This window comes from Palaemon carinicauda, chromosome 1 (assembly GCF_036898095.1).
Source record: "Palaemon carinicauda isolate YSFRI2023 chromosome 1, ASM3689809v2, whole genome shotgun sequence".
NCBI lineage: Eukaryota > Metazoa > Arthropoda > Malacostraca > Decapoda > Palaemonidae > Palaemon > Palaemon carinicauda.
Genome location: NC_090725.1, coordinates 98,378,080 through 98,404,157, shown reverse-complemented (window position 1 = coordinate 98,404,157; position 26,078 = coordinate 98,378,080). Strand labels below are relative to the sequence as shown.

The following is a 26,078-nucleotide window of genomic DNA, read 5'->3' as shown; positions in this document are numbered from 1 at the left end:
TTCCCCGACTGTGTATCTGTTCGCTACAGCGCTGAACTTCTAGCTCCCGCTGTACTGCTCCCCAGTCCCGGATCCCAAGGCACTCTGGCAAGATGCCTTTCAACAATGGTGGGACAACATCGACGTATACGCCTTTCCCCCATTCTGTCTGATGAGGAGGGTACTCAACAAGACCAGAATATCGGTCAATCTCTCGATGACCCTTATGGCTCCGCTATGGCATCACGCGGAATGGTTTCCAGACCTTCTACAACTCCTAACGGAACTTGCGAGAGAACTCCCTCTACGACACAAGCTACTCAAACAACCACACGCCAACATCTTCCACAAAGCCGTAGCTTCGCTACGACTTCACGCCTGGAGAATATCCAGCATCTCCTTGCAGAGAGAGGATTTTCGCAACAAGTTGCAAACAGGATGTCTGGACACCTGCGAAGGTCATCCGCTACGGTCTACCAGGCAAAGTGGGGAGTTTTCTGTAGTTGGTGTCGTGGAAGGGGTATCTCTCCACTCAATGCCACTATTCCAGCAATAGCAGAGTTCTTCGTGTATTTGCGGGAAGAAATGCGCCTTTCAGTCTTGCCAGTGAAAGGCTATCGCTCAGCCTTAAGTCTAGCCTTCAGGCTCAAAGGAGTGGACATTTCTTCCTCGCTGGAACTTTCCCTACTCATACAAAGTTATGAACTTACCTGCCCTCAGTCGGAAGTGAGACCTCCTCCATGGAACATGGTTCGAGTTCTCAGGTCTCTTAAGAGACCTCCCTACGAATCATTACGCCAGGCTTCAGATCGCCACATAACTTGGAAGACGATGTTCCTACTAGCTTTGGCCTCGGCCAAGTGAGTCAGTGAACTTCATGGTCTCTCGTATGACATCGCCCATTCAAGGGGATGGTGGGAGGTAACGTTCAGATTCGTCCCTGAGTTTGTTGCTAAGACTCAGAATCCGGGAGTACCGGACCCTCGGTTCGACTCTTTCCAGATTTCGAGTCTTCGTTTTGTAACAGATGACCCAGACCATCTCCTACTGTGTCCAGTAAGGAGTCTGAGGCTATATCTCAAAAGAACGGCTGCAGTTCGTCCCCAAGTGCAGGCATTGTTTGTAAGCACTGGGAGAACTAAGAGGAAGGTTACCAAGAATACCATCTCGGCATGGATTCGTAGGGTGATCCATCTGTCCCTGAATCCAGACCCTCCTCTGTCATGTCGCCTTAGAGCGCATGATGTCAGGTTTGTAGCTACGTCCCTGGCCTTCAAGAAAAACTTTTCAGTGACACAGATTTTACAAGCGGGGGTGTGGAAGCGTCAGACGACCTTCACAGCCCACTACCTGCAAGACGTGACCCACAGGAGGCTCGATACGTTCTCTATCAGCCCTGTGGTGGCTGCACAACAGCAGGTTTAAACCTCAGGCTCCTTAATGGACAAGTAGCAGAAGGTTGAGGGCATTGTTACCCGGTCGTAGTCTGCATGAATGAAAAGGTTTGTCTGGCCCTTATTCTTTTCTTCATTCTCCCCTCTCTTGGGGAAAGCAGCATCCTGGGTTCTCTGCACAGCTGACATCGAACCACGGCAGGTAAACCATGTTTCCTTGTGTTCCTAGTACAGTATTAAGCTATTACTGTCACGTCCCCATACCTTGACGAGGTGGTATTGGGAGAGTCCTAGCGTAAAGTTTCCATCTAAAGGACTACAGGTCAACTTCCTAGGACGAGTCACACTTCATACCTTCACACACAGCTTACGTAGGCCGCAGCCCTTGCATAGCAAGGTTCTAGCGAGGTGCAGGGACTCCTTATTGTTGAGTGCGGACACACTCAGATACCGAGTCCCCGGGCAAAGCCAAAAGCCAGTACTGTCTGGGACTTTCCACCCTTCCTAAGGGGTGAGTCACCCATATTAAATAGCGTGGTTTGTACAGTATTTCAGTTACGGAACAAATGACAAATTCGTAGGTAATTATGTATTTTTCCTAACTATACAAACCTTAGCTATTTATTCAAACTTGCCCGCCAGCCCTATCCCTCGTGAAGTCCTACCTCTAAGCATAGTGAGCTCAAGCACAGGTGTGTGTGTGGGGGGGGGGGGTATCAAGCTACCTTCCCTATCCTCCGCTAACTAGCGGTGGGGTAGTAGACCCTCGTTAAAATTCTAATGGCTCGTCATTTCAGCTATGCCGAAAGTAATTACCTATATTAAATAGCTAAGGTTTGTATAGTTAGGAAAAATACAAATTACCTACGAATTTGTCAAATTTTTTAACAAAAAATCTACATTTAAAAGAAAAAAAGTCTTTAAAATTATCACGTGATATGAAATTTTTTTCAAATAATATCATCTCAAGTTTTGATAATGTGTGCTGTAGTTTAGTGGTGAGCACTTAAGGCAAGCAAAAGATCAAATTTTACCTTATTGGTTCCCCTCTCTTATAAATCACTACAGCTGTGAGAGAGTTTTGTTGAGATATGATTCATGTATTATTTCAGGAGTTTTTGTTTTTGTTTGATCATATGAATGAGTGATGTGTTATAAATGTGATTCCATCAAGATTATGAAATATGTTTGTTCTTATGCAACAAACAAACACTCATCCTTAAATAGGTATATCATTTCAGCACAAGTTGGAATCGGTCATAGAGGTTATCCAACTGGTTAGGGAGCTGTGCAAAGAACCCCACCCCCTTCCAATCGGATATTCTTCACCTTTGTTTCGACCACTGCCGTGGACGGCTGTACCAGACAGTGCTTTGTAACCTTATTAATTTCATTCTCGATTGTGATGGAATGGAAGGAGATGATGACGCAACCAGCTGTTGATCCTCACTCCCTTTGTGCTTCTTGTGTAGGGCATCACTGTTCGCGGTCATCGCCTTCTATATACAGAGTAGATCGTGGTCTAAAGTGCAATGGCAGTCATACACCCTGAAGAGGAAGAAGCATGCAAAGCGTTCATCTGTGTCAGACTGGGTAATGCCCAAGAAGATGCTGGGGAAGTCTTTCGCCGCTTCTGTTTCTTCATGGGGGCCGCTGTCGCGCCTGTGCTTACACCCAATGAATCAGTCCCTGTCGACTACGCTGCAGACACAAAGAGGATTCATATCTGCTGTACATTGGCCGAGTTTTCTGGTTTAGCTAGAGTGTGGGGGAACCTTTGGTGGTTGCTAACCCCCTTCGGTGGCTGGAAACCCTTCAACTTCAACTGTGCAGGCTGCTGTCGAGGAGTTTGACCTTAGGTAAGAATTGATCTTCCTTTGTTCTTTCAGGTAGGCCCTCCATGACTTTGTTGATGGAGTTGGTAGCTAAGGCTACTTCTCTCCCAGTAACCTCCTGTGTATTGTGTCTCAAATGTTCCTGGTGAACCCAGTGGTGATGGGCATGGTGGCTTCCCTAGTGTCAGGGAGCCAGGTGGTTCCTGCTAAGAAAGCAAAGGGCAAGTGTGGTAAAGTAGCCCCTGAACTGACTGGCAAAGCGCCGGGTTTGGGAGGCATATCCCTACTTCCTCCTGAGATAAGGGCAAAGGGAAAGGTAAAGACAAGGGTGAATTGAGTCTTGTTGCCTGTATCTCTAGTGTTACCCTATTTCCTGACCCACTCCCTGTGTTCCACCCCTTCCGCTGTGCTCGTTACCCCGTAACTGTGCCAGGGGTCTGGAGTCTGTTCCTCCTCCCTAAGTGTCATAGGTGTTGCTTCCTGCCTCTGGGCCCACTTTTGGTGGGGTCATGGGGCCAGGGTTGCCAGATGGGAAAAATCTCCTACGGCCAAATTATTTTCATATGACGGCCAAATCAACTATGGTTTATGGCCAAAATACGGCCAAATATTATTTTTTTTTATTACACTAACTACTATCATTAGCCTATTATTATTAGTAATGCAGATGTAAGTATGTAGTATAAAAGGCTATTAATAAGATATGCATGAGTAGCAGGCCTAAATCAGGTATTAATCCTTCACTTCTTTGCCATGAATTTACATTTATCTATTGTCATTACTCTCATGCAGTTAGTATCACATTGTATGCATTCAAACACACAAACAAGTATGAGCATAAATTAATTAAATGCATATGTGTATTTTTTCATGGGCATGTGAAAAGAGAGAGAGAGAGAGAGAGAGAGAGAGAGAGAGAGAGAGAGAGAGAGAGAGAGAGAGAGAGAGAGAGAGAGAGAGAGAGAGAGAGAGAGAGAGAGATCGCATATTACTAGTATTGTATTTTTGAGTAGGCTAATCCCGTATAGCCTACAATCGTTTATTCTTAAGGTTATTTATTGAAAGAAGTCTTCTTACCTTCCGTTTATTTATAAGGAATTAAGACAGGTGTAGTTATAATGAATTACAATTACTTAGTAAATAGCCTATCACAAAGATATGAAACAATTTCAGTTCTTTTATTTAATACTGCTTATATTTCTAATAATTCCATTCCCTGTCTTTAACTGTTCATTCTTTACTGTTTTACATTATATTAGCAATGATTACAACATATTTCTAACTAGAGATTATTCATTAGTTCATATTCAGAATTGCAAGGATATCAGCTGCATTTTCGCCCTCTGACTCTTCCCTCTCATACATATTTACCGAATTGAAAAGCTCTAGCATGTTTTGATTTACTTTAAAGTCCTTGCAACATTTCCCTTGAAACTGGAGATGAGTACGGATTCTAAGGATCGCCTCCAACATTGCTGTACTCATTCGATTTCGTAGTTTTGTCTTAACGCAAGTAACAGAGGAAAAGATTCTTTCAACAACAGCATTACTTATGGGTGTTGTGAGGCAAGCCATTGCATAATTCCCTAATTCTTTGAAAGGCTGGTTCCCAGTTGAATTTTTGTACCCTAAGACCCCGGACCAAAAAGGAACCGATTCCTTTGGAATCTCACCATTAAAAACAGACTCTTCTGCCCATGGCAAATGCAATATTTTCCTGTATTGCTGCTCTATGCCATCCTCATTATCTTTTCTTAAGTGGGGCAATGGAAGATCTTTAAAAGACACACGGTCAGTTTGGCTCAATACCTTGCTAGGAGAGAATGCACTGAGGCCTTGGAATATTGCTGTTGATCCTGGGAGCCTATTTTCCACTTGTTTTAAGGCCTCAAAAAGGAAACTTGAACATCGGTGCCTAATCTCATCTGCAATTTTTACCACTTCATTTGAGTTATTTTCTAATTCTATGTATGTATTCAGTTCCTTGGTGAATTTAGCACCATAGTCGATATCCTTTGTTGGTAAAAATTCTCCCCTCTTGTTAAGTACTCTATATTGTAGAGTTTTATGAATCAAAAGTAATTCTTTTACCAAGCCTTCGGGATCACCATCGGTAGCTTGAAAAAGAGCATCAAGTCTTTCAAAATCTGTCACGATTGGTGACACAAAATGAAAGTATAAGAGATTTACTTTATCTCTTAACATATTAAAGATTTCCCTTGCTTTATAGCGACAGGATGCATCTGCATTTGGTAAAGCAACTGAAAAATATGCCTTCAACTCTTCCCAGTTTACAAGAATATTATATATGATTTTTCCTCTGACCAGCCATCGTGTATTTGAGAGTTTTTGAAATGGAAGGGGTTGTCCTTTTCTTTCTTCATTTGCATCCATAACCTTAAACAGATCCTTGAAAGCTTCTCTTCGTATGACACTCTTACTAAACCATTTAGGAACTTCATGTAACAAATATCCTAAGTTAGAGGGTAATTTGTCAAATGCCTTTTCCACGCAAAGTGCGAGGGAGTGACAGACACACTTGTTGAGTTGACAGTTAGGTGATTTCTCTCTTACCCTAGACCAAACAGAATTGTGTTCACCTATCATTGCTGAAGCCCCATCACTCCCAAACCCAACACAGTTAGACCATTCAAGCCCCATATTTTCCAGGGTATTGTTCAAAGTCACAAATAATTCATGACCAGTTGCTCCAACAACGGGTGCGAGGCCTCTGAACTCGGTCACAATAGTAGACTTTGATTCACTGTAATACCTAATTACAATACACAAATGTTTATCAGTAGCTACATCTGTGCTTTCATCAATAAGTACGCAAAATTTCTTCCCCTGTACATCATCTTTAAATTCTTGGAATAGTGCTGGAGAAACGACTTTTGAAATTATTTTGCTGCATTTAGTACGATGAATCTGAATGTTTTCTAATATACTACCTTTACCATTTCTTTTTATTACTTCCCCCACATGATCCACACTAGCTATTGTGCAATGGCAAGCAAAGGAAACTGCAAGTTCTATTTCAACACGCTTTTTTTCATCGTCTTTTTTATTAAAGACTTTCACTGGCAATTTCTGGGACATTGCTGAAGCATTCACCCTGCTCATGTGCCCTTTGGTTTTTTCATGATCAGCAAGTCGAGAAGCCTTTGGAGCAATAGTAGTCTTACATAGTTTACAATAAGCATCTTCACTACCTTCACTTGCTCTTTTTAACCACACAAATTTCTCTTCCCATGATTTATTGTATTTCCTCCCACTATCATAACTTCCTTTCCACTTAGGTTTACTTAATGACATAATGGTAATCAATCACCAATCACAGCACTATTTTTTATAAAGTCTCCTTTTGGCTGTTTAAAACGTCAGGTTCAAATTCGCACTGATGCTCAAGTTAAGCTAGAAATGTATCTAAATCGATGCATTTCTTTATTCAGTACTAAACGCGTACTTGTCTTGTACTGTGTGTCTGTCAGTAAGCAACATAGCCTGTAGGTTACGTTGCTGTTACATCACTTATCTAGTACTGAACAAGTAGTAAACATACACTTGTACTGTATGTGTCTGTCAATAGGCAACATAGCCAGTAGGTTACGTGGTTGTTACATCACTATACTGTCATTTCATTTGATATTTTACTGATTAGAAATAAAAATTAGATATAACATATGAAAGATAAATGATATTACATGAAATGTAATCATTTTGAAAACAATACGGCCAAAATTCGGCCAAATTGTTTGGCCGTCGATGGCTAATAATTTACGGCCAGAGAGTTTTCCATACGGCCAAATTTGACAAATTTGGCCGCAAAAACGGCCAGATGGCAACCCTGCATGGGGCCTTGTGAGTGTGTCTTCCCCTCCCCCTATGACAGTGTGCCCCAGTCTTGTGGCTTCTGTTGGAGCAACCCGTGGACAAGACTGTTTGAAGTTTCTCACGAGCATAGATGACTCCCAAGAAGAAGAGAGATCTAATCCCTTCAGTCTGAAAACCATGCTCAGGACAGAGCCTTAGCCTTTGATGGCCATGATAGAGATGCTCTCGGTGAAGGAAGATGAGGAAATCCGATCTGTGTTAGAGTTGCTCCGACTGGAGATAAACCCCTTCTACGACACCAATCATAAAAGAGGGCCCACTTGGCTTGGTAGAAGGCTGTAGAGGACTTTGGAGATACCCAGACATCTGTGCAGTGCCTCGAAAAAAGCCTTTGACTTGGAGGAGACATTGGATAGCCTCCAATCGAGAACTACTAAAGACTCCAAGGCATGGTGGTAGCTCTGCCACACCAGCTAATGGAGAAGTGGGCCATAGGGGTAGTTCTCTTAGGAACTGAACCAGGAGAGCAAGCAGATTGGGTTGCCACTCGACATGAGGCCATCTAAGAGCCACCAGGGTCACCTTATTCCTGCCGTAACCAACGCTGTTGATTACCGGCCTGATCAGGCTGTAGATTGGAAAGGCATACACGTCCAGGTGATCCTATAGGTATTGAAAGGCCTCTTTGAACAACGCCCACAAATCCAGAATAGAGAAACACAACACAGGGAGCTTCATGTTTAGCTGCGGGGCGGATAGGTAAATCCCCGGAGAGCCCCATATGGCAAGGAGCCCTTCTGTTCTTCTGCTACCAGAGAATATAGACACCACTGCTGGTATAACCTGGTTCTGGCAACTGAGTGTATTTGTTAGTACATTCCTCTTACTTACAATGTACTTTGGTGACAACTCTGTGGCATGAAATGCCACCCAAATGTGCATCCGCTTTGTCATCTTGCAAAGGGGCTTGTTGATGAAGGCTACTACAGTGGTATTGTCACTCATGAATTCTACTGAGTGCCTCCTCACACATTCGTGGAATTCTTACAGTCATAGAAAGGCTACTTGCATCCCAAGAACGTTGGTGTGCAGATGCCTTTCCTTTTCGGTCCACACCTCCAAGACAACCAGGTCGCTCAGATGTGCTCCCTACCCCTCCCTCGATGCGTCTGAGAACAGAAGCATTGTCTGAAGGTAGCAAGTCGGGTGGGACTTCCTTTGGTTAGGTTTTCCTTGTCGAGCCTCCAGGCATGATCGTCCTGGGCATTTTGTTCCACCGGAACAGGAAAGACTAGTGATTCTTCAAGCACCATTGAAGAGATCTCTGATGGAGCCTAGCCCGTAAGGAACAAGCTTCTCCAACGAGGAAATGTGACCGAGAAGGCATTGCCAGTGCTGGGCTTGGATTTCTGAATTGAATTGAATGGATGTGTAGGTATGGTGTACGGACGAACATTGTCTCTCAGAGTCCTGGATGTAAACAAAGTAAGGTAATGCTTTTCTTGATTGATCAATACATATGAAACTTGGGTAATGAGACAGAAAAAGAAAGGGCAGGAGCAAACAGTAACTTAAGTAATAAACATAACTCATGTGTTAGAGGCTGAAGTCTGGAAGCATCAGACAACCTAAACACCCCATTACCCAAGGGAGTGTATCTGTAAATCCTTCAACATAGTTTCCCTAGGACCTGTTGTAGCTCCTCAGCAGGTTGTGTAGCATATTGAATTTCATCATAGGACAGTAAGCATTTCCTCTTAAGAAAATGGTTGCGACATCAGACTAGGGTAAGCGTAAGAATGTCTAGCCTTTTTCCTCTTTTGCCTTCCTTGACATCCACCAGTTGAATCATTATATTGCTAGAAGAGGACTAGATGCAGGTAAGCTACTATACCAAGTACTATTCTATTTATTCAAAAGTAGTTTTGTTCCGTAACTGGAATACAAACCACGTTATTTAAAGTGGGTAATTACTTTAGGCGTAGCTGAAAGGACGAGCCATAAAAATTTAATGAGGGATTATTACCCCACCACTAGTTAGTGGGGGGGGGGGGTAGGGAGGGTAGCTAGGGTAGTTAGCTACCCTCCCCCCTCACACACCTGTGTTCTAAGCTTCACTTTGCTTACGGCTCGGGTGCTAGACGGACGTGTCCGCTGTCACCCTCGCCTACACGACAGCCATTAATCATTGCTTTTACTTTCTCTTTTCTAGAGTGTTATGAAGTTGGCCTCTACAATGCGGAAGTGCCCTGGGTTACCTGACCGCCCTTGTGGAACCTTCATGTCTTCCATCGAGACAGATCCTCACACCTTATGCCCTTATTGTAGGGGTCAGCGGTGTGAAAGTGATAACGTATGTATGGAATGTAGGGAGTGGCCTACCTCCCAGTGGAGAGGTTTTCTCGGCGCCGGAAGAAGAAGTCCAAACGGGATATTTCTCCTTCAAAGGTTTTTTGAAAAAGGAAAATCGTAAGGACTCTTCTTCCATAGCCCAAACCTGCTCCGACTCGGTCGGTCGGCCTCTCGTGAGAGGCCGTCGAGTGGTAGCGTAGGCCGTACTGTTGTTGACCGATCTTGGGGTTTGGGAGAGGGAGTTGCCTCCCACAGGGAGGCAGCTCCTCCTCCTCCCCCGGGGGAGGATTTAATTATTTCTACTGATGTAAATAATGATGATCTTTTGCAGCTTTGGGCTTCCTTGGGGCTTCAGGGTTTGCCCTCCAAGGAAGCCCTGTTTGACATGATCAGGTTGGGAGCAGCTGTCAAACAGTCACCGGCGGTAGCAGAGGTTGACCCTCTGTCTATTGTCGAGGCTGTTGTGGCAGACGCTTCCAATGAGTGTGTTCAAACCCCTGCTCCTGTTATAGCTGAAGGCTTAGCTCCCCCCTCCGAACATCCTTCGAGGAGGAACTAAGTCCAACGGTCTCTCCTGCGGGTGATTTTCCCCCCCGGGGGAGTTCACTGACAGAGACTCCTCTTCGGAGGACTGCCGATTGTTTGCCTGCTGCTCCCAGAGGACGTATCCGACGTAAGGCTCGCCTTCCTCTTCGTCGCCGAGGTCTTCCTTCTCCTCACAAGGGTGTTAGGTGGCGACTCTTCGGATCTTCATCTTCGCAGTCCCCTGCAGAGGAACCTCGTCCTTCAGCTACTGTTCCTGCTACTTCCTTGGATCTGGACCTCTCCGCAGATCGTTTGCGATCTCCTACGCCTGCCAGACCTACTGACCTGCCTTCACCTTTCCTGGCTGCTGACGCGCTGTGGGCGCCCACCCATCCCGTTTTCAAACGGGCACCGGTCCCTTCGGGGCAAAAGGGGCTTTCACACATTGTGTGTAAGTCCCTTAAGCGCCAGGTTTCCCCTGTGCGCCAACGTTCGCCTGCGCGCCAGCGCTCACCGGTTGCTGTCTCATCTCGCCAGCGCTCTCCTGCACGCCCACGATCTCCTGTTCGCCCTGCAGTTCCAGAGACTACGCGCCCACGATCTCCTGCTCGCCAACGGACCTCTGCGCGCCCTCGGCCTGATAAACGCCATGGACGCCCTCGGTCTCCTGCTCGTCAACGCTCTCCTGCTTGTCAGCGATCTCCTGCGCGCTAGCGATCTCCCGCGCGCCAGCGCTCTCCGTCTCGCCAGCGCTCTCCTGCTCGTCAGCGCTCTCCTGCTCGCCAACGCTTGCCTGCTCGTCATCGCTCGCCTGCTCGCCCTCGATCTTCGGATCAGGGCTCCAAGGAGAAGTCTACTTCCTCTCCTGCTCGCCAGCGCTCTCCTCCACGATCGCCGACTCGCCATTCCTTGCCTACGAGCCATCGCCCGCAGTCTCCATCGCGCGCCCACACGCCCACTGCCAGAACTTCTGTTCCTGATGAGCGCTCTCCTGCGCGCCCGCGCGCTAGGGATATTCCCCCCTGCACGCACGCGCCCTACGGCTTCGCCCTTACGGGCCCTTCAACATCCTGTGGCTGCACTCCATCGGAGGGCTCCGGAACGCGCACCAACGCGCCCCGTCATCTACGTGCCCACGTGCCCACTCGCCCTGACACCTACGCGCCCACGCGCCCTGTCGCCTGCGCGCCCACGAGCTCCTTCTCCTGCGCGCCATCGTTCGCCCACGTGCCAACACGCGAACTCTCCTACGCGCCCCCTCGCCACCGCTCGCCTACGCGCCATCGCTCGCCCGCGCGCCATCGCTCGCCCGCGCGCCCTCTCTCGCCTGCGTGCCCTCTCTCACCTGCGTGCCCACGCGCGAGCAATCGCCTCCCGAGCTAGGCAATGGCCTATCGCGCAAGCGCGATACCCAGTGCGATGCCCAGCGCGTTCCCACACAGGATCCGGCAGTACGACGCGTCAGGTCATCTTCAACGCGTCCCCCCCCCCTCCGTAAGCGCAGGACAGCGCGCCCAACGGAGGGAGGAAAATCTTTGGACAGGTCCAGGATCTTTTCTTCTACAGCTTCTTCCTTTCAGGCAGACCCAGTTGTAGTTTCCACTCCTAGGGATCTTACGATCCCCTTCCCTCCAGAGGGTGTCTAGTCGGCTGCCCTGGTTTTGGCCCTTGATCAAAGCAGTTGCGCAGGCTTTCAAGCCCGCTTTCTTTGACCTAGGCCTCAAATCAGCGGCTATCTCGGCCCCCCTGAAGAGGAAGAGAGGAGTGGACGACATGGTTACTTCTCCAAGGGCTAAACTGGTTCCTCGGAAGCCGTCGAGGAAGGTTCCCTCCCCTCCCCAGACTTTCTCTCCATCCCCCGTGGACGAGGGTTTTCCGTCCTTAGGGGATTCTCGTGAGGTGAGGCGTTCTCCCATCGCACCAATGGGAGAAACCCCACCTCGCGCCGAGAAGTCTCCTCGGGTGGAGGCGGAGAAGAGCCTCCCACCATCTTTGTTGGAATCCTGCATCTCTCCCAGGAGGGAGTCGGACTCCAAAACGGTTCCGAAATCTTCTTCGAGGATCAGACCAAAACCAGCTAAGCCCGCGGAGAACGTCCACGAGTCCCCCCAAAAAGAGCCTTTGGGGACTGGAGACCTTGCTGCTAGTCCATCAGGAGGAGAGCCGCAGGAGTCGGAGCATGCCTTTTGGCAAGTTTTGACTCTGATGAGGAACCTTAACGGATTTTCGGATCTGGAGATTCCTCCTCGAGAGGGCAAGGACACGGTTCTGGACCGAGTCTTTGGTACTCAAAGGCCCGCTAAAACCAGCGCGGCTTTGCTCTGGTCCCAGGGGGTCAAGAGTGCCAGAGATAAGGTCGAGAGCCAGCTCTCCGAGCTAGCCTCCTCCAGCCGTTCCAGCGCCAGAAACAAACTCCTCCCACCTCCTCGTGTCCACCAAAGGAGGTACTTTGAAATCATCAAGGAGTCCTGTTTAGCTCTTCCCCTCCACCACTCGGTGGAAGAGCTCTCCAGGGGAGTCCCTCTCGAGAGACTCTCCAACCGGCCAGTGTCGTTCTCGGCCTCGCAGATTCTCTGCCAGGAGAAGGTAGCGAAGTGTGCCATGCAGGCCACTTCGTGGCTGGGTATCTGGCTTGGATCTCTTGGCATCCTGATACGATCCGAAGACTTGTCTAAGGAGAGTACCAGGAAGGCCTTGGAGACCTTCCTTCTTTCAGGCACTCGTACCATCGAGTTTCTGGCCCACCAAGTCTCGAACTTGTGGGCTAACACTATCCTGAAAAGCCGTGATACGGTGTCTGAAAGATTCAACTCTAAGGTCCCCAACACCGAGGTCAATAAGCTCAGACATTCCTCCCTTTTGGGGAGTAGTCTGTTTAAGCCAAAAGATGTAGAGCAGGCGGCTGAGAGGTGGAGGAAGTCCAACCAGGACTCCCTCCTCCAGAGAGCTTTAACATTAAAGCCCTATAAGCCTCCAGCACCTCAAAAACCTTGCTCTGCAAAGACGACAAAGCCGGCAATAGCACTAAAGGCAGCGGTGTCCAAACAGCCCTTTCCCGTCAAGGACAGGAGAGGCAAGAAGTCCTCCAGGGGAGGCAAAAATCCTAGGGGGAGTGGCCGAGGCCGCAAACGATAGGATTGGCAGTCCCCCCGCATGTCCACCAGTGGGGGGATGCCTCCAAAGTTGCGCGAACAGGTGGCAGCAACTCGGGGCCGATTCCTGGACGATGTCTGTGATCAGCCAAGGATATTGCGTCCCGTTCATAACATCTCTTCCTCCCCTGACAGCGAATCCAGTGTCGTTGAGCTCTCTTGCCATGGGATCGGCAAGAGGGCAAGCATTTTGGGCAGAAGTCAAGACCATGTTGAAGAAGGACGCTCTCCAAGAGGTCGTCAACGGGTCCCCAGGCTTCTACAGTAGACTCTTTCTTGTAAAGAAGGCATCTGGAGGCTGGAGACCAGTCATCGACCTCTCAGCTCTGAACAGGTTTGTCAAGCAGACCCCGTTCAGCATGGAGACGGCAGACACGGTCAGACTCGCAGTGAGACCGCGAGACTTCATGTGCACACTGGATCTGAAGGACGCGTACTTCCAGATCCCAATCCATCCGTCTTCAAGGAAGTACAGTGATACCTCTACATACGATCTTAATTCGTTCCAGAAACTGCTTCGTATGTTAAAACGATCGTATGTTGGAGCAAATATTCCCATAAGAATACTGTACATGGTAATTGATTTAATTCGTTCCTGAGCCTAAAAACCCATAATAAATCCTTAATAAATGGCTACACATAATTACACATGACATTAATACAATAACTGTATAATAAATACATATTACAAACTCAAGAAAAGAATAATAATAATGAAATAATACATAAAAAACGGGTTGTAATGTAACACTTTACCTTAGCGACAGGCCAGCGCAGGTGTAGGAACTTCTACGCAGGAGGAGACGGAAGATCAGCCAGGAGGTAGGGACGGTGACTTTGTACGATAACTTACACTACTACGTGAAGTTTAACTTAACTTAGCTTATTTTTTTTTTCATTTTTATAATTTTATATTTTTTTTTTACATTTTTTCTTTTCTTATTTTTAATTTTTCAATATTAAACTTACCCGATAATCATGTAGCTGTCAACTCCGTTGCCCGACAGAATTCTATGGAGGGATACGCCAGCTATCACAATACTAGAAGGGGGTGTACTTACCAGCGCCACCTGTGGCCAGGTACTATAGTACTTCTTGTTGACACCTCCTCAATTTTTCCTCTGTCGTGCTTCCGGCAAGACGTTCTGGGATACGCTTTTGATCTTGGAGTATTTTCACGGCTTTTGGTGAAGTATTTCTCTTTGATTTCGGCTGTCGCTTTACTGGAAACCTTCTTATATTAGCTTAGATAGCTTTTATTTAATCCTGATTAACGGTTAACGATCTTTTGCTTGATTTTGAAACCCCACTTGGCTAACTCTTTGGATTCAAGATGTCTGACATTTCACAAGCCCCCACCCATAGGCGATGTAGGTCTTGTAATAGGCGTATTCCGAAGGCCTCGGTAGATCCTCACACCGCTTGTTCTGACTGTAGGGATAGACCCTGTCAGTTAGAAAATCGATGTGAGGAATGCGCCGGACTTTCGGAACTTGATTTTGTCCGTCTTCTGAAGTATTCTACCAAGTTAGAGAGAGGTAGAGTTAGGAGGAGTTCTTCTCACTCTTCACTTTTTTCCTCACCCCATGATCCCCTACCTTTTCCTACCCCTGTAGTGGCTACCCCCGAACCTACTATTTGCCCTCAGCCTGATATGTCTGTTGTTTTGCGTGCTATTCAGGCCTTAGGCGATAAAGTAGAGTCAGTGGTTAGCGATCATAAGTCTCTTATGGCCGAAGTCAAGGAACTTAAGGTCAAGAGTGCAGTGGATGGTATTAGTGCCAGTGCTGTGACGAGTGCTAGTGTCAGTGCAGTGCCAAGTGCTAGTGTCTGTGTCAGTGTGGTGCGTGAGGATACTTCTGTGCGTGCCAGTCGTCCTCCCAGTCCGGGACCTCTTGCAAGCTCCCAAGCCCAGGGGAGAAGCAATGTCGAAGGGCAAAAGGGTTCGGCAGGCCTTGATCGGCGCACAGAAGTATCCTCGGTGGTTGCGGGCGTGTCTTCCAGAGACCGTCACTCCCACCTGCAGACGATTGAGCCCGTCTTTTACTCGTCCGCTGATCAATTGTCAGGGAAGAAACGCTGGACTCAGGTCTCTAGACCACTCAAACGTAGAGTCCAGTCCGCGAGTGCTCAACCGGGCTGCAGTCATTGGCTCAGCTCTGACTCGCCGCAGTCATCTGTCGACTGCACTCCGCCCAAGAGGAGTAAGGTTCTGCCGCAACAGATCTCTGCTGTTAAGGCTTTGCCTCAGCAGACCTTAGTGTCTGTCGACCCCAAGTTGGCTCTACTGCAGTCCATGCAGTCACAACTTTCAGTCTTGATGCGTGAGTGTCGGGCTGAGAAGGTTGCGCCTCCGCCTCCGCCTGCACTCGCTCCGCCTGCGCTCGCTCCGCCTGACCGCAGTACCGCCTGCCAGGCGTACGATGTTGAGCCACGTTCTGAGTTTACTGTTCCCAGTGGTGTACAGCTCCCTCCGCCTTCCTTAAGGCAACCTCAGCAATGGGATCAGGAGGCTTATACCTCTCTTCCTCCGCTTCCACTTGCTGCTCCACCATTGATGCTACACTCGGTTGAGGTACAACAACCTCTCCCATCCATGAGTCAGTCTCCTCAGCTCTCGCTGCAGCGAGCTCAACCCTCCTCAAGGCAAGCACCACAACACCTTAGCCTTGCGCCTCAGGAGCCTCAACTCACGAGACATTTACTACGTTCTGCGCAGCCTCTACCTCATCGTTCTCCGCTTGCTACTCCGCTTCCGCCAACCACTCAGCAAGCGCAACCCTTGAGTTCAGTCACTCATGCTAGGAGTCAGCCTCCTCCACCCATGCGCCTACCTTCTGCTACTTCTTGTGATCAGCCCTTGCAGTCTGAGCCTCAGGTGTTCCCTCAACAGAGTCTTGAAGAGGAAACCACTAATATTGTTGTTCCAGCTCGTGCTGACTCTGCCGTTCAGCATACCTTTCCGATCTCTTCGCTACACTCTGGTGATGAGGCGTCTGATGATGAGGCGGCACACCTGGATCCCTCATCAGACGTGGATGAATCCAAGTCTTCTCCGCCTTCTATTGACTTTCGTAAGGTCTTGGCTCTGTTTAGGGAGGTATACCCAGACCACTTTGTCTCTGCCATTCCACGCTCTCCGCCATCTGAGTTTTCGCTGGGCATGCAGCCAGCTAAGTCTACCTATACTAAGCTAGTCCTAGCAAGGTCCTCTAAGAGAGCGTTAAGGATCTTAGGGGAGTGGTTGCAGACTAAGCAACACCTTGGAAAGACTTCATTCATGTTTCCTCCGACTAAGCTCACCTCTAAAGCGGGCGTTTGGTATGCCACAGGAGAGGAACCAGGCTTGGGAGTACCTGCCTCTGCCCAGGCTGACTTCTCAAGTCTGGTAGACTCGCCTCGTAGAACAGCAATGAGGCGCTCTAAGGTTTGCTGGACCTTCTCAGACCTTGATCACTTCCTGAAGGGTGTTTTTAGAGCATTTGAGATGTTCAACTTCTTAGACTGGTGCCTGGGGGCCCTCAGCAAGAAGACCTCCCCTGCGGACAAAGATTCTGCCATGCTATTAATGTCCTGCATGGATAAGGCCATTAGAGATGGATCTGGCGAGCTTGCGTCGATGTTTGTGTCAGGGGTTCTTAAGAAAAGGGAACAGCTATGTACCTTCCTTTCCTCCAGCATTACACCTTGTCAAAGGTCTCAACTCCTTTTCGCTCCGCTCTCGAAGTTCCTCTTCCCCGAAGAGCTGGTTAAGGACTTGTCTGCTGCCCTGATACAAAAGGACACACATGATCTTGTAGCCTCATCGGCTCGTAAGACTAAGGTTGCTACCTCAGTCCCCAGGACTTATCGCACCCCAGTGGCTGATACTCCTGCTACGAGGTTCATACCGCCCTTCGTGGTAGAGCCCCCAGCCGAGGAAGCTCCCGTCCAGACTCTTCCAGGAGCAAGTCTAGGAAAGGTTCCAAGGCTTCTAAAGGAAAAAACTGACTCTCCGCATCTCCAGACAGCAGTAGGAGCCAGACTCAAGAGCTTCTGGCAAGCCTGGGAAAAGAGAGGTGCAGACGCCCAGTCTGTCAGTTGGCTGAGGGAGGGTTACAGGATTCCATTCTGCCTCAAACCCCCTCTGACCACATCTCCCATCAACCTCTCTCCCAACTACAAAGAAGAGGACAAGAGGCTAGCGTTGCACCAGGAGGTGTCGCTACTTGTGCAGAAGAAGGCAGTGGTTATAGTCCGGGACCATCAATCCCCGGGCTTCTACAACCGTCTCTTTCTGGTGGCCAAGAAGACAGGAGGTTGGAGACCGGTGCTGGACGTCAGCGCGCTCAATGCGTATGTCACCAAGCAGACGTTCACGATGGAGACGACGAAGTCGGTCCTAGCAGCGGTCAGGCAGGAGGACTGGATGGTCTCGTTGGACTTGAAAGATGCCTACTTTCACGTTCCTATTCATCCAGACTCCCAACCTTTCCTGAGATTCGTTTTTGGAAAGGTTGTCTACCAATTCCAAGCCCTGTGTTTTGGCCTAAGCACAGCTCCTATGGTGTTCACGCATCTGATGAGGAATATAGCAAAATTCCTCCACTTATCGGACATCAGAGCCTCCCTCTACTTAGACGACTGGCTGTTGAGAGCCTCCACGAGTCGTCGCTGTCTGGAGAGTCTCAACTGGACTTTGGACTTAATCAGAGAACTGTGTCTGTTAGTCAACATAGAAAAGTCTCAGCTCATTCCCTCCCAATCCATTGTGTACCTGGGAATGGAGATTCGGAGTCAGGATTTTCGGGCTTTTCCATCGGCCCCAAGGATAAGCCAAGCCCTAGATTGCATCATGAGCATGCTGAAGAGGAGCAGTTGCTCAGTGAGACAGTGGATGAGTCTCACAGGGACCCTTTCATCACTGCCCTGTTCGTCGAGCTAGGGAGACCTCCACCTCCGCCCTCTTCAATTCCATCTTGCAGCTCATTGGGACAAGGGTTTGACTCTCGAAGCAGTCTCTATCCCAGTCACCAAAGAGATGAAGACCACTCTCTTGTGGTGGAAGACCAATCTCCTGCTCAGGGAGGGCCTATCGTTGGCTATTCAGACCCCCAATCTTCATCTCTTCTCAGATGCATCGGACTCGGGGCTGGGGTGCGACCTTGAACGGACGGGAATGCTCGGGAACATGGAACGAGGAACAGGGAACGCTCCACATCAACTGCAAGGAGCTACTAGCAGTTCATTTAGCCCTGCTGAACTTCAAGTCCCTCCTGCTGGGCAAGGTGGTGGAGGTGAACTCAGACAACACCACAGCCTTGGCGTACATCTCCAAGCAAGGAGGGGACCCATTCGAGGAGCCTATACGAGATCGCAAGGGACCTCCTCATTTGGTCAAGAAGTCAAAACCTCACTTTGGTCACGAGGTTCATTCAGGGCAACATGAACGTCTCAGCAGATCGCCTAAGCAGAAGGAATCAGGTCATTCCCACGGAATGGACCCTCCACAAGAGGGTGTGCAACAGACTTTGGACCTTGTGGGGTCAACCTACCATAGATCTTTGCCACCTCCATGACCAAGAGACTTCCGCTGTACTGTTCCCCAGTTCCAGACCCTGCAGCAGTTCATGTGGATGCTTTTCTGCTGAACTGGTCCCATCTCGACCTTTACGCATTCCCACCGTTCAAGATAATCAACAAAGTCCTGCAGAAATTCATCTCGCACGAAGGGACACGGCTGACGCTGGTTGCTCCCCTTTGGCCTGCAAGAGAATGGTTCACAGAGGTACTTCAATGGCTAGTCGACATCCCCAGGACTCTACCTCTAAGAGTGGACCTTCTACGTCAACCTCACGTAGACAGGTTGCACCCAAACCTCCACGCTCTTCAGCTGACTGCCTTCAGACTGTCGAAAGATTCGCTAGAGCTAGAGGCTTTTCGAAGGAGGCAGCCAGTGCGATTGCCAGAGCAAGAAGGGTTTCCACTCGTAGAGTCTACCAATCTAAGTGGGAAGTCTTCCGGAGCTGGTGTAGAGCCAATTCAGTATCCTCTACCAATACCTCTGTGACCCAAATAGCTGACTTCCTATTACATCTTAGGAATGAGAGATCCCTTTCAGCCCCTACGATTAAAGGGTACAGGAGTATGTTGGCTTCAGTTCTCCGCCACAGAGGTTTGGACCTTTCTTCCAACAAGGACCTTCAAGACATCCTTAAGTCTTTTGAGACTTCTAAAGAGCGTCGTCTATCCACTCCAGGCTGGAACCTAGACGTAGTCTTAAGGTTCCTTATGTCACCTAGGTTCGAACCTCTCCAGTCAGCTTCCTTCAAGGACCTTACCCTCAAGACTCTTTTTCTCGTCTGCCTTGCAACAGCTAAGAGAGTCAGTGAGGTTCATGCCTTCAGCAAGAACATTGGTTTCACGACCGAATCTGCAACATGTTCTTTTCAGCTCGGATTCCTAGCAAAGAACGAACTTCCTTCACGTCCTTGGCCTAGATCGTTTGAAATACCTAGCCTCTCCAACATGGTAGGTAACGAACTAGAGAGAGTTCTTTGCCCTGTCAGAGCTCTCAAGTATTATCTTAATAGGTCTAAACCTATTCGAGGACAGTCAGAAGCCTTATGGTGTGCCATCAAGAAACCTTCGAGGCCCATGTCCAAGAACGGGGTTTCGTATTATATAAGGTTTCTGATTAGAGAAGCCCATTCTCACTTAAAGGAGGAAGACCTTGCATTGCTGAAGGTAAGGACCCACGAAGTAAGAGCCGTAGCTACTTCGATGGCCTTTAATAAAAACCGTTCTCTGCAGAGCATAATGGATGCAACCTATTGGAGGAGCAAGTCAGTGTTTGCATCATTTTATCTTAAAGATGTCCAGTCTCTTTACGAGAACTGCTACACCCTGGGACCATTCGTAGCAGCGAGTGCAGTAGTAGGTGAGGGCTCAGCCACTACATTCCCTTAATCCCATAACCTTTTTTTAACCTTTCTCTTGAATGCTTTTATTGTTGTTTTTTATGGTTGTTACGGTAGGCTAAGAAGCCTTCCGCATCCTTTTGATTTGGCGGGTGGTCAATTCATTCTTGAGAAGCGCCTGGGTTAGAGGTTGTGTAGAGGTCCTTTAGTAGGGGTTGCAGCCCTATATACTTTAGCACCTTTGAGTTGATTCAGCCTCCAAGAGGAACGCTGCGCTCAGTAAGGAAGACGAACTTAAAAAAGAGGCAGAGTAACGGTTCAATTCGACTTCCTTACCAGGTACTTATTATTTCATTGTTATTTGAGATAACTGTTATATGAAATATGGGATACTTAGCTATCCTTTAATCTTGTACACTGGTTTTCACCCACCCCCCTGGGTGTGAATCAGCTACATGATTATCGGGTAAGTTTAATATTGAAAAATGTTATTTTTATTAGTAAAATAAATTTTTGAATATACTTACCCGATAATCATGATTTAATTGACCCTCCCTTCCTCCCCATAGAGAACCAGTGGACCGAGGAAAAATTGAGGAGGTGTCAACAAGAAGTACTATAGTACCTGGCCACAGGTGGCGCTGGTAAGTACACCCCCTTCTAGTATTGTGATAGCTGGCGTATCCCTCCATAGAATTCTGTCGGGCAACGGAGTTGACAGCTACATGATTATCGGGTAAGTATATTCAAAAATTGATTTTACTAATAAAAATAACATTTTTCAATATTAAACTTAGCCGGTGATTATATAAGCTGCAACTCTGTTGCTCGACAGAAAACTCTACGTTCAAAATACGCCAGCGATCGCTATGCAGGTAGGGGGTGTACATCAACAGCGCCATCTGTCTAGCAGGTACTCAGTACTCAATGTAAACACAGAATCAATTTTCTCTCTGTCGGGCTACCGGCAAGACCTACAGTGAACCCTCGCTACTTCGCGGTTCGACCATCGCGGATTCACCACTTCGCGGATTTTTTCCATAACCCATATATATACAGTAATATATATATATATATATATATATATATATATATATATATATATATATATATATATATATATGTATGCATGTATTTATGTATATATGTAGGTATGTATATGTGTATACATATAAATATATATATATATATATATATATATATATATATATATATATATATATATATATACACACACACACATATATATATATATATATATATATATATATATATCTAAAGTAGGAAGATGTGATGTAGTTCTAAGGGAAAAGTATGGGAAATATGTCTGGGTAATAAGCAAAGCTCTACCTCCAGTTTGTTTCTACATTATGATCAGAGATAAATGTAAACAAAACATTGGTTGCCATTTTTTATCGTGCTTTTTAGCATGTTTAGGAAATGCATGATATAAAATCACCTATAATATTTGTGCCTGTTTTAGTTTAGGGTACTGTAGTACATGCATTAAGTGTTCTGTACATTAAAGGGTAGTTTGTTAACAGTACTACGTACAAGGGAAGGTTTTAAAAGTCTGAATATACATGTTGAATAAATAGGTAAATATGGTGTCACTACTTCGCGGATTTTCACCTATCGCGGCCGCGACTGGAACCTATCTACCGCGATAAACGAGGGTTCACTGTACTAATACGCTGTTACTAACTGGATTTGTTTTCACAACTATTTGGTGAAGTACACTATTCTAGTTTTGAGCTTTCGCTATGCAGGTGTTTTATCTTCATCTCAAAACTTGAACTCGTTTTGGATAGATTTAATTAGGGTGACAAAGAGAGTATGGACTCTTTCACTTTTAAATGGCCGACCCTTCCCTTAGACGGAAGTGTGTTTAGGTTTTTTGTAATTTTGCTTAACACGTTATAGATCTATATATTTTATATCTCTCCGCCTTTATTAGGCCTCTTCGATTAACTTTCCATTTATTATAAACATATAAAGATAATTTTTATGTTTTGTTTATATGCGACCTTTCCTGATAGTAGGCGGTCCTAACTTGGAACCGAAGTTAATCAACGTTGAGCCCGTTATATCGTATTTAGCCTTTAAAGAATTTAAAACTTTTTAAATTTAATGTTTTATGAAAGAATTTCTTTGATAGTCTTCGTACTGTTTTCAAAGATGAACTAACGTTTAGTTTTTTAGACTACGCAGTTGTTGACGTTCAGGACGTTCAACTTGCGCTCTATCGTTACGATAGAGAGAGAGTGTATCACGGTTTCACTTTGCAGTAAGAGTAAATCGATTCTGACGTTTTGTTCATTCTTTCTTAGCTTTAATGTTTTAAATTCTAAATTAAAGGAACTTTTTATTGGAAAACCTTTCAGTTTTTTTTCCCTTAGTCAAATAACATGTTTTTTTGACGATATATAATTGGGCTCTGCTCTTAGGTGCGAAATCAAGAGACAGAGAGAGAGAGATAGAGACGAAGGGAGAGAGAGGAGAGAAAACGTTCCGTTCAAGCAGGTAACGTTGTTCTCGTTGTTACTCTCGTCCCTAGTCGCTGTACGGGGAAGAAGGTAAAACGTTTCTAGGGTTTTATTCTTGTCCCCAGGCTATGTGCGGTGATAGATTGTAAACGTAGTTTATTTGAACTAGTGTTTAGTCTCTTTCCCAGCCACTGAATTTTTTATCTTTATATATGTTTTCTGTTTTTTGCTAGTATTAAGCAATTACTACCTTTTAATGAGGGTAGAATTGCGTGTTTCAGGTAGAAATCAGTAAAAGTTTCGATTTCAGTGAAATAAGTGCAAAACAGAAAATCAAAGTGATAAAGTGATATGCGCAAAGTGTTACAGTGTTGCGTCCGAGGGTTCGTCTGTTCGTGCCTGTCGTTCACCTAGTCCGGGACCTCTTGCAAGCTCCCAAGCCCAGGGGAGAAGTAATGTCGAACGACTTATGGGTTCGTCAGGCCTTGATCAACGAACAGACGTTTCCCTCCGTGGTTTCGGGCGTATCTACCCAAGATCGCCCCACCCACACAAAGACGAGAGAGCCCATTTATTTCTCGTCTGCGGAAGAGGTTTCTCGTAAGAAACCATGGACCAAGGTCTCGCAGCTTATTAAGCGCAAGTCGGTCCCTTCCGCGCAAGTCCAACGGCCCAGTTGTAGCCACTGGGTCAGTTCGGACTCGCTGCAGTCTTCCGACGACTGTTCACCTCCTAAGAGAGGCAAAGCGGTACCGCATCAGGCAGTCACACCGTCTGTTGCCGCACCTGCTCCTGTAGACCCTAAGTGGTCTTTGCTGCAGACCATGCAGTCTCAGTTAACGTCATTGATGCGGGACTTTCGTGCGGAGAAGGTTGACACTGCACCAACCTCTAGCCTACAACCAACCACGGTTGTGCGTCCTGTGGACGCTGAGGCGACCTTCTGCCGCACTCCAGCTGAGAGAGTCCCGCCACCCATGCGTTCCAGTGTACCCTGCCAGCCGCATGTTGACGTTCAGTAACGCACGGAACCTTCCGTTGACGTTCGCGAGGTACAACAACAGTCTAAGTTGTTTTGTTTTGACGCGGTGCGTCAACCTCCGCATTCTAGAGTTGTTTTGACTGGTCAGTATAGACAGTCAAAGCAGTCTCGAGTGAACACTGTATGTCCTCACGCACCTGTTGTGGTTGACAGTTCAGTTGTTGACAGTTCACAGACTGTCAAGCAGTTACATGACGTTGCCTTCTGGTCTGCTACTAATGCACCAGTGAGAGACTCACTGAGGTAACCTAGCTTTTATCGGACAAGGTTCCTGTAGATGAGAAAGTGCTGTTCTCCCTCCTACTGATATTCCCTTGAGGACTCTGTCATTTGGAGAGGAGCCTTAAGCTGCTTAGCCTCCTATGGACTTTAATTAAATCTTGATGATTTTTTAAGGATCTTCGTCCGGATCTTGTAACTGCTGCTCCTCGTTCGCCTAAACGTCAGAACTTACACTAGGCCTAGCTACTTCGAAGCCGTTGTTTTTAAACTAGTGCTCTCTCGCTCTCCTAGAGAGCGTTACGTTGGCTAGGCGACTGGTTTTTGCACCAGGAGGAGTTTTAGGGATACAGCCTTTGTTTTCCCTTCTTTTAAACTGGCTTATAGAGCGAGAGTCTGATAGGACACGAGAGAAGTTCTCGGCTTGGGAGTTCATGCCTCTGCCCAGATAGACTTCTCAATTCTGGTAGACTCGCCCTGGCGCCTAGCCAGGAGACGCTCCAAGTTGTTTACAGGTCAACTTCTCAACTTTTGTCGAGCCTTTGAAGTTTTGCTGTACTATTATGTCACACATAACAAGGCTTTCAGGGATGGTAAATGGTTCCGCCTCAGTCGCTAACCCCGTCTGTTGCCACACCTGCTCCCGTAGACCCTAATGGGCTTTGCTGCAAGACATGCAGTCCAAGCTTGCGTCCTTGATAGAGGACTTAAATGCGGAGAAGAACCTTCTGGCCAACAACCTTCCAACCGGTTGGTTGTGCGCCCTGTTGACGCTGAGGTAACCTACTCGCGTCTGCCAGTTGAGGTGGTTCCTCCTTCTGGCCAACAACCTTCCAACCGGTCGGTTGTGCGCCCTGTTGACGCTGAGGTAACCTACTCGCGTCTGCCAGTTGAGGTGGTTCCTCCACCGATGCGACCCAGTGTGGGTTGCCAGTCGCACGTTGACGTTAAGCGACGCTCGGAGGTGGTTGTTGACGTTCAGGACGTTCAACAACCAGCAGAGGTGACTTGTTGTGACGCAGTGCGTCAACCTCAGCAACCCGGTAGGGTGTTGACTGCACAACCCAGACAGTCTAGACAGTTTCGGGTTGACGCTGTACTTCCTCGCGCACCCATGGTTGTTGACAGTTCACAGACTGTGCAGCAGTTCCATGATATTGCGTCCGGCTCCGTCACGCATCCACCAGTGCGACCGGATTCAGCGAGTCAGACGTTGCCCACTCCGTTGCCGTTTCCTCATCAGTTTCGGATGAGGAACCCTCTGATGAGGACGTTGCTGAACAAGACGATCAGCCCCCAGCCCTGCTATCCATCCAGAAGATGCTGAAGAAGGAACGCTGCCCAGTCAGGCTGTGGATGAGTCTGGTAGGGACACTGTCATCCGTGGATCAATTTGTGTCACTAGGAAGACTACACCTCCGTCCTCTTCTATACCATCTAGCTTTTCACTGGAAAAAGGACAAGACGCTAGAAGCGGTCTCGATCCCGGTTTCCGGAAAGATAAAGTCTTGTCTGACTTGGTGAAAGGACTATATCAACCTTAGAGAGGGTCTTCCCCTGACTGTTCAGACTCCCAACCACGTTCTCTTCTCGGACGCATCGGACGTAGGCTGGGGTGCGACATTAGACGGTCGGGAATGCTCGGGATTATGGAACTCGAGTCAAAGGACAATGCATTTCAACTGCAAGGAGCTACTGGCAGTAAGTCTGACCTGGAAAAGCTTCAGGTCTCTCCTTAAAGGCAAAGTGGTGGAGGTGAACTCGGACAACACCACGGCTTTGGCGTACATCTCCAAGCAAGGAGGGACCTACTCTCTGACATTGTACGAGATCGCAAGGGACCTCCTCACCTGGTCAAAAGGTCTAGACATATCACTAGCAACGAGGTTCATCCAAGGCAACTTGAATGTCATGGCAGATTGTCTCAGTCGGAAGGGACAAATAATTCCAACAGAATGGACCCTCCACAAGGATGTATGCAAGAGACTTTGGGCCACCTGGGGCCAGCCAACCATAGATCTCTTCGCAACCTCGATGACCAAGAGGCTCCCAATATTTTGCTCACCAATCCCGGACCCAGCAGCAGTTCATATAGATGCCTTTCTACTAGATTGGTCACATCTAGATCTATATGCATTCCCTCCGTTCAAGATTGTCAACAAGGTACTGCAGAAGTTCGCCTCTCACGAAGGGACAAGGTTGACGCTAGTTGCTTCCCTCTGGCCCGCGAGAAAATGGTTCACCGAGGTACTTCGATGGCTAGTAGACGTTCCCAGAACACTTCCCCTAAGGGTGGACCTTCTACGTCAGCCACGCGTAAAGAAGGTACACCAAGGCCTCCACGCTCTTCGTCTGACTGCC

General features: G+C 47.5%; 1 protein-coding gene across 1 annotated transcript; it reads right to left on the bottom strand.

Annotated features, from left to right (window-relative positions):
* Positions 1–4,504: 4,504 nt before the first annotated feature.
* On the bottom strand, positions 4,505–8,130 carry LOC137651695 (zinc finger protein 862-like). The gene has a single exon (XM_068384943.1). It carries the CDS (start codon positions 6,521–6,523, stop codon positions 4,505–4,507), a length of 2,019 nt encoding a protein of 672 aa, XP_068241044.1. The 5' UTR covers positions 6,524–8,130.
* Between the last annotated feature and the right edge of the window lie 17,948 nt (positions 8,131–26,078).

Excerpts from the sequence above, each read along its gene's own strand:
- LOC137651695 (XM_068384943.1), bottom strand. The coding sequence starts at position 6,523 with ATGTCATTAAGTAAACCTAAGTGGAAAGGAAGTTATGATAGTGGGAGG.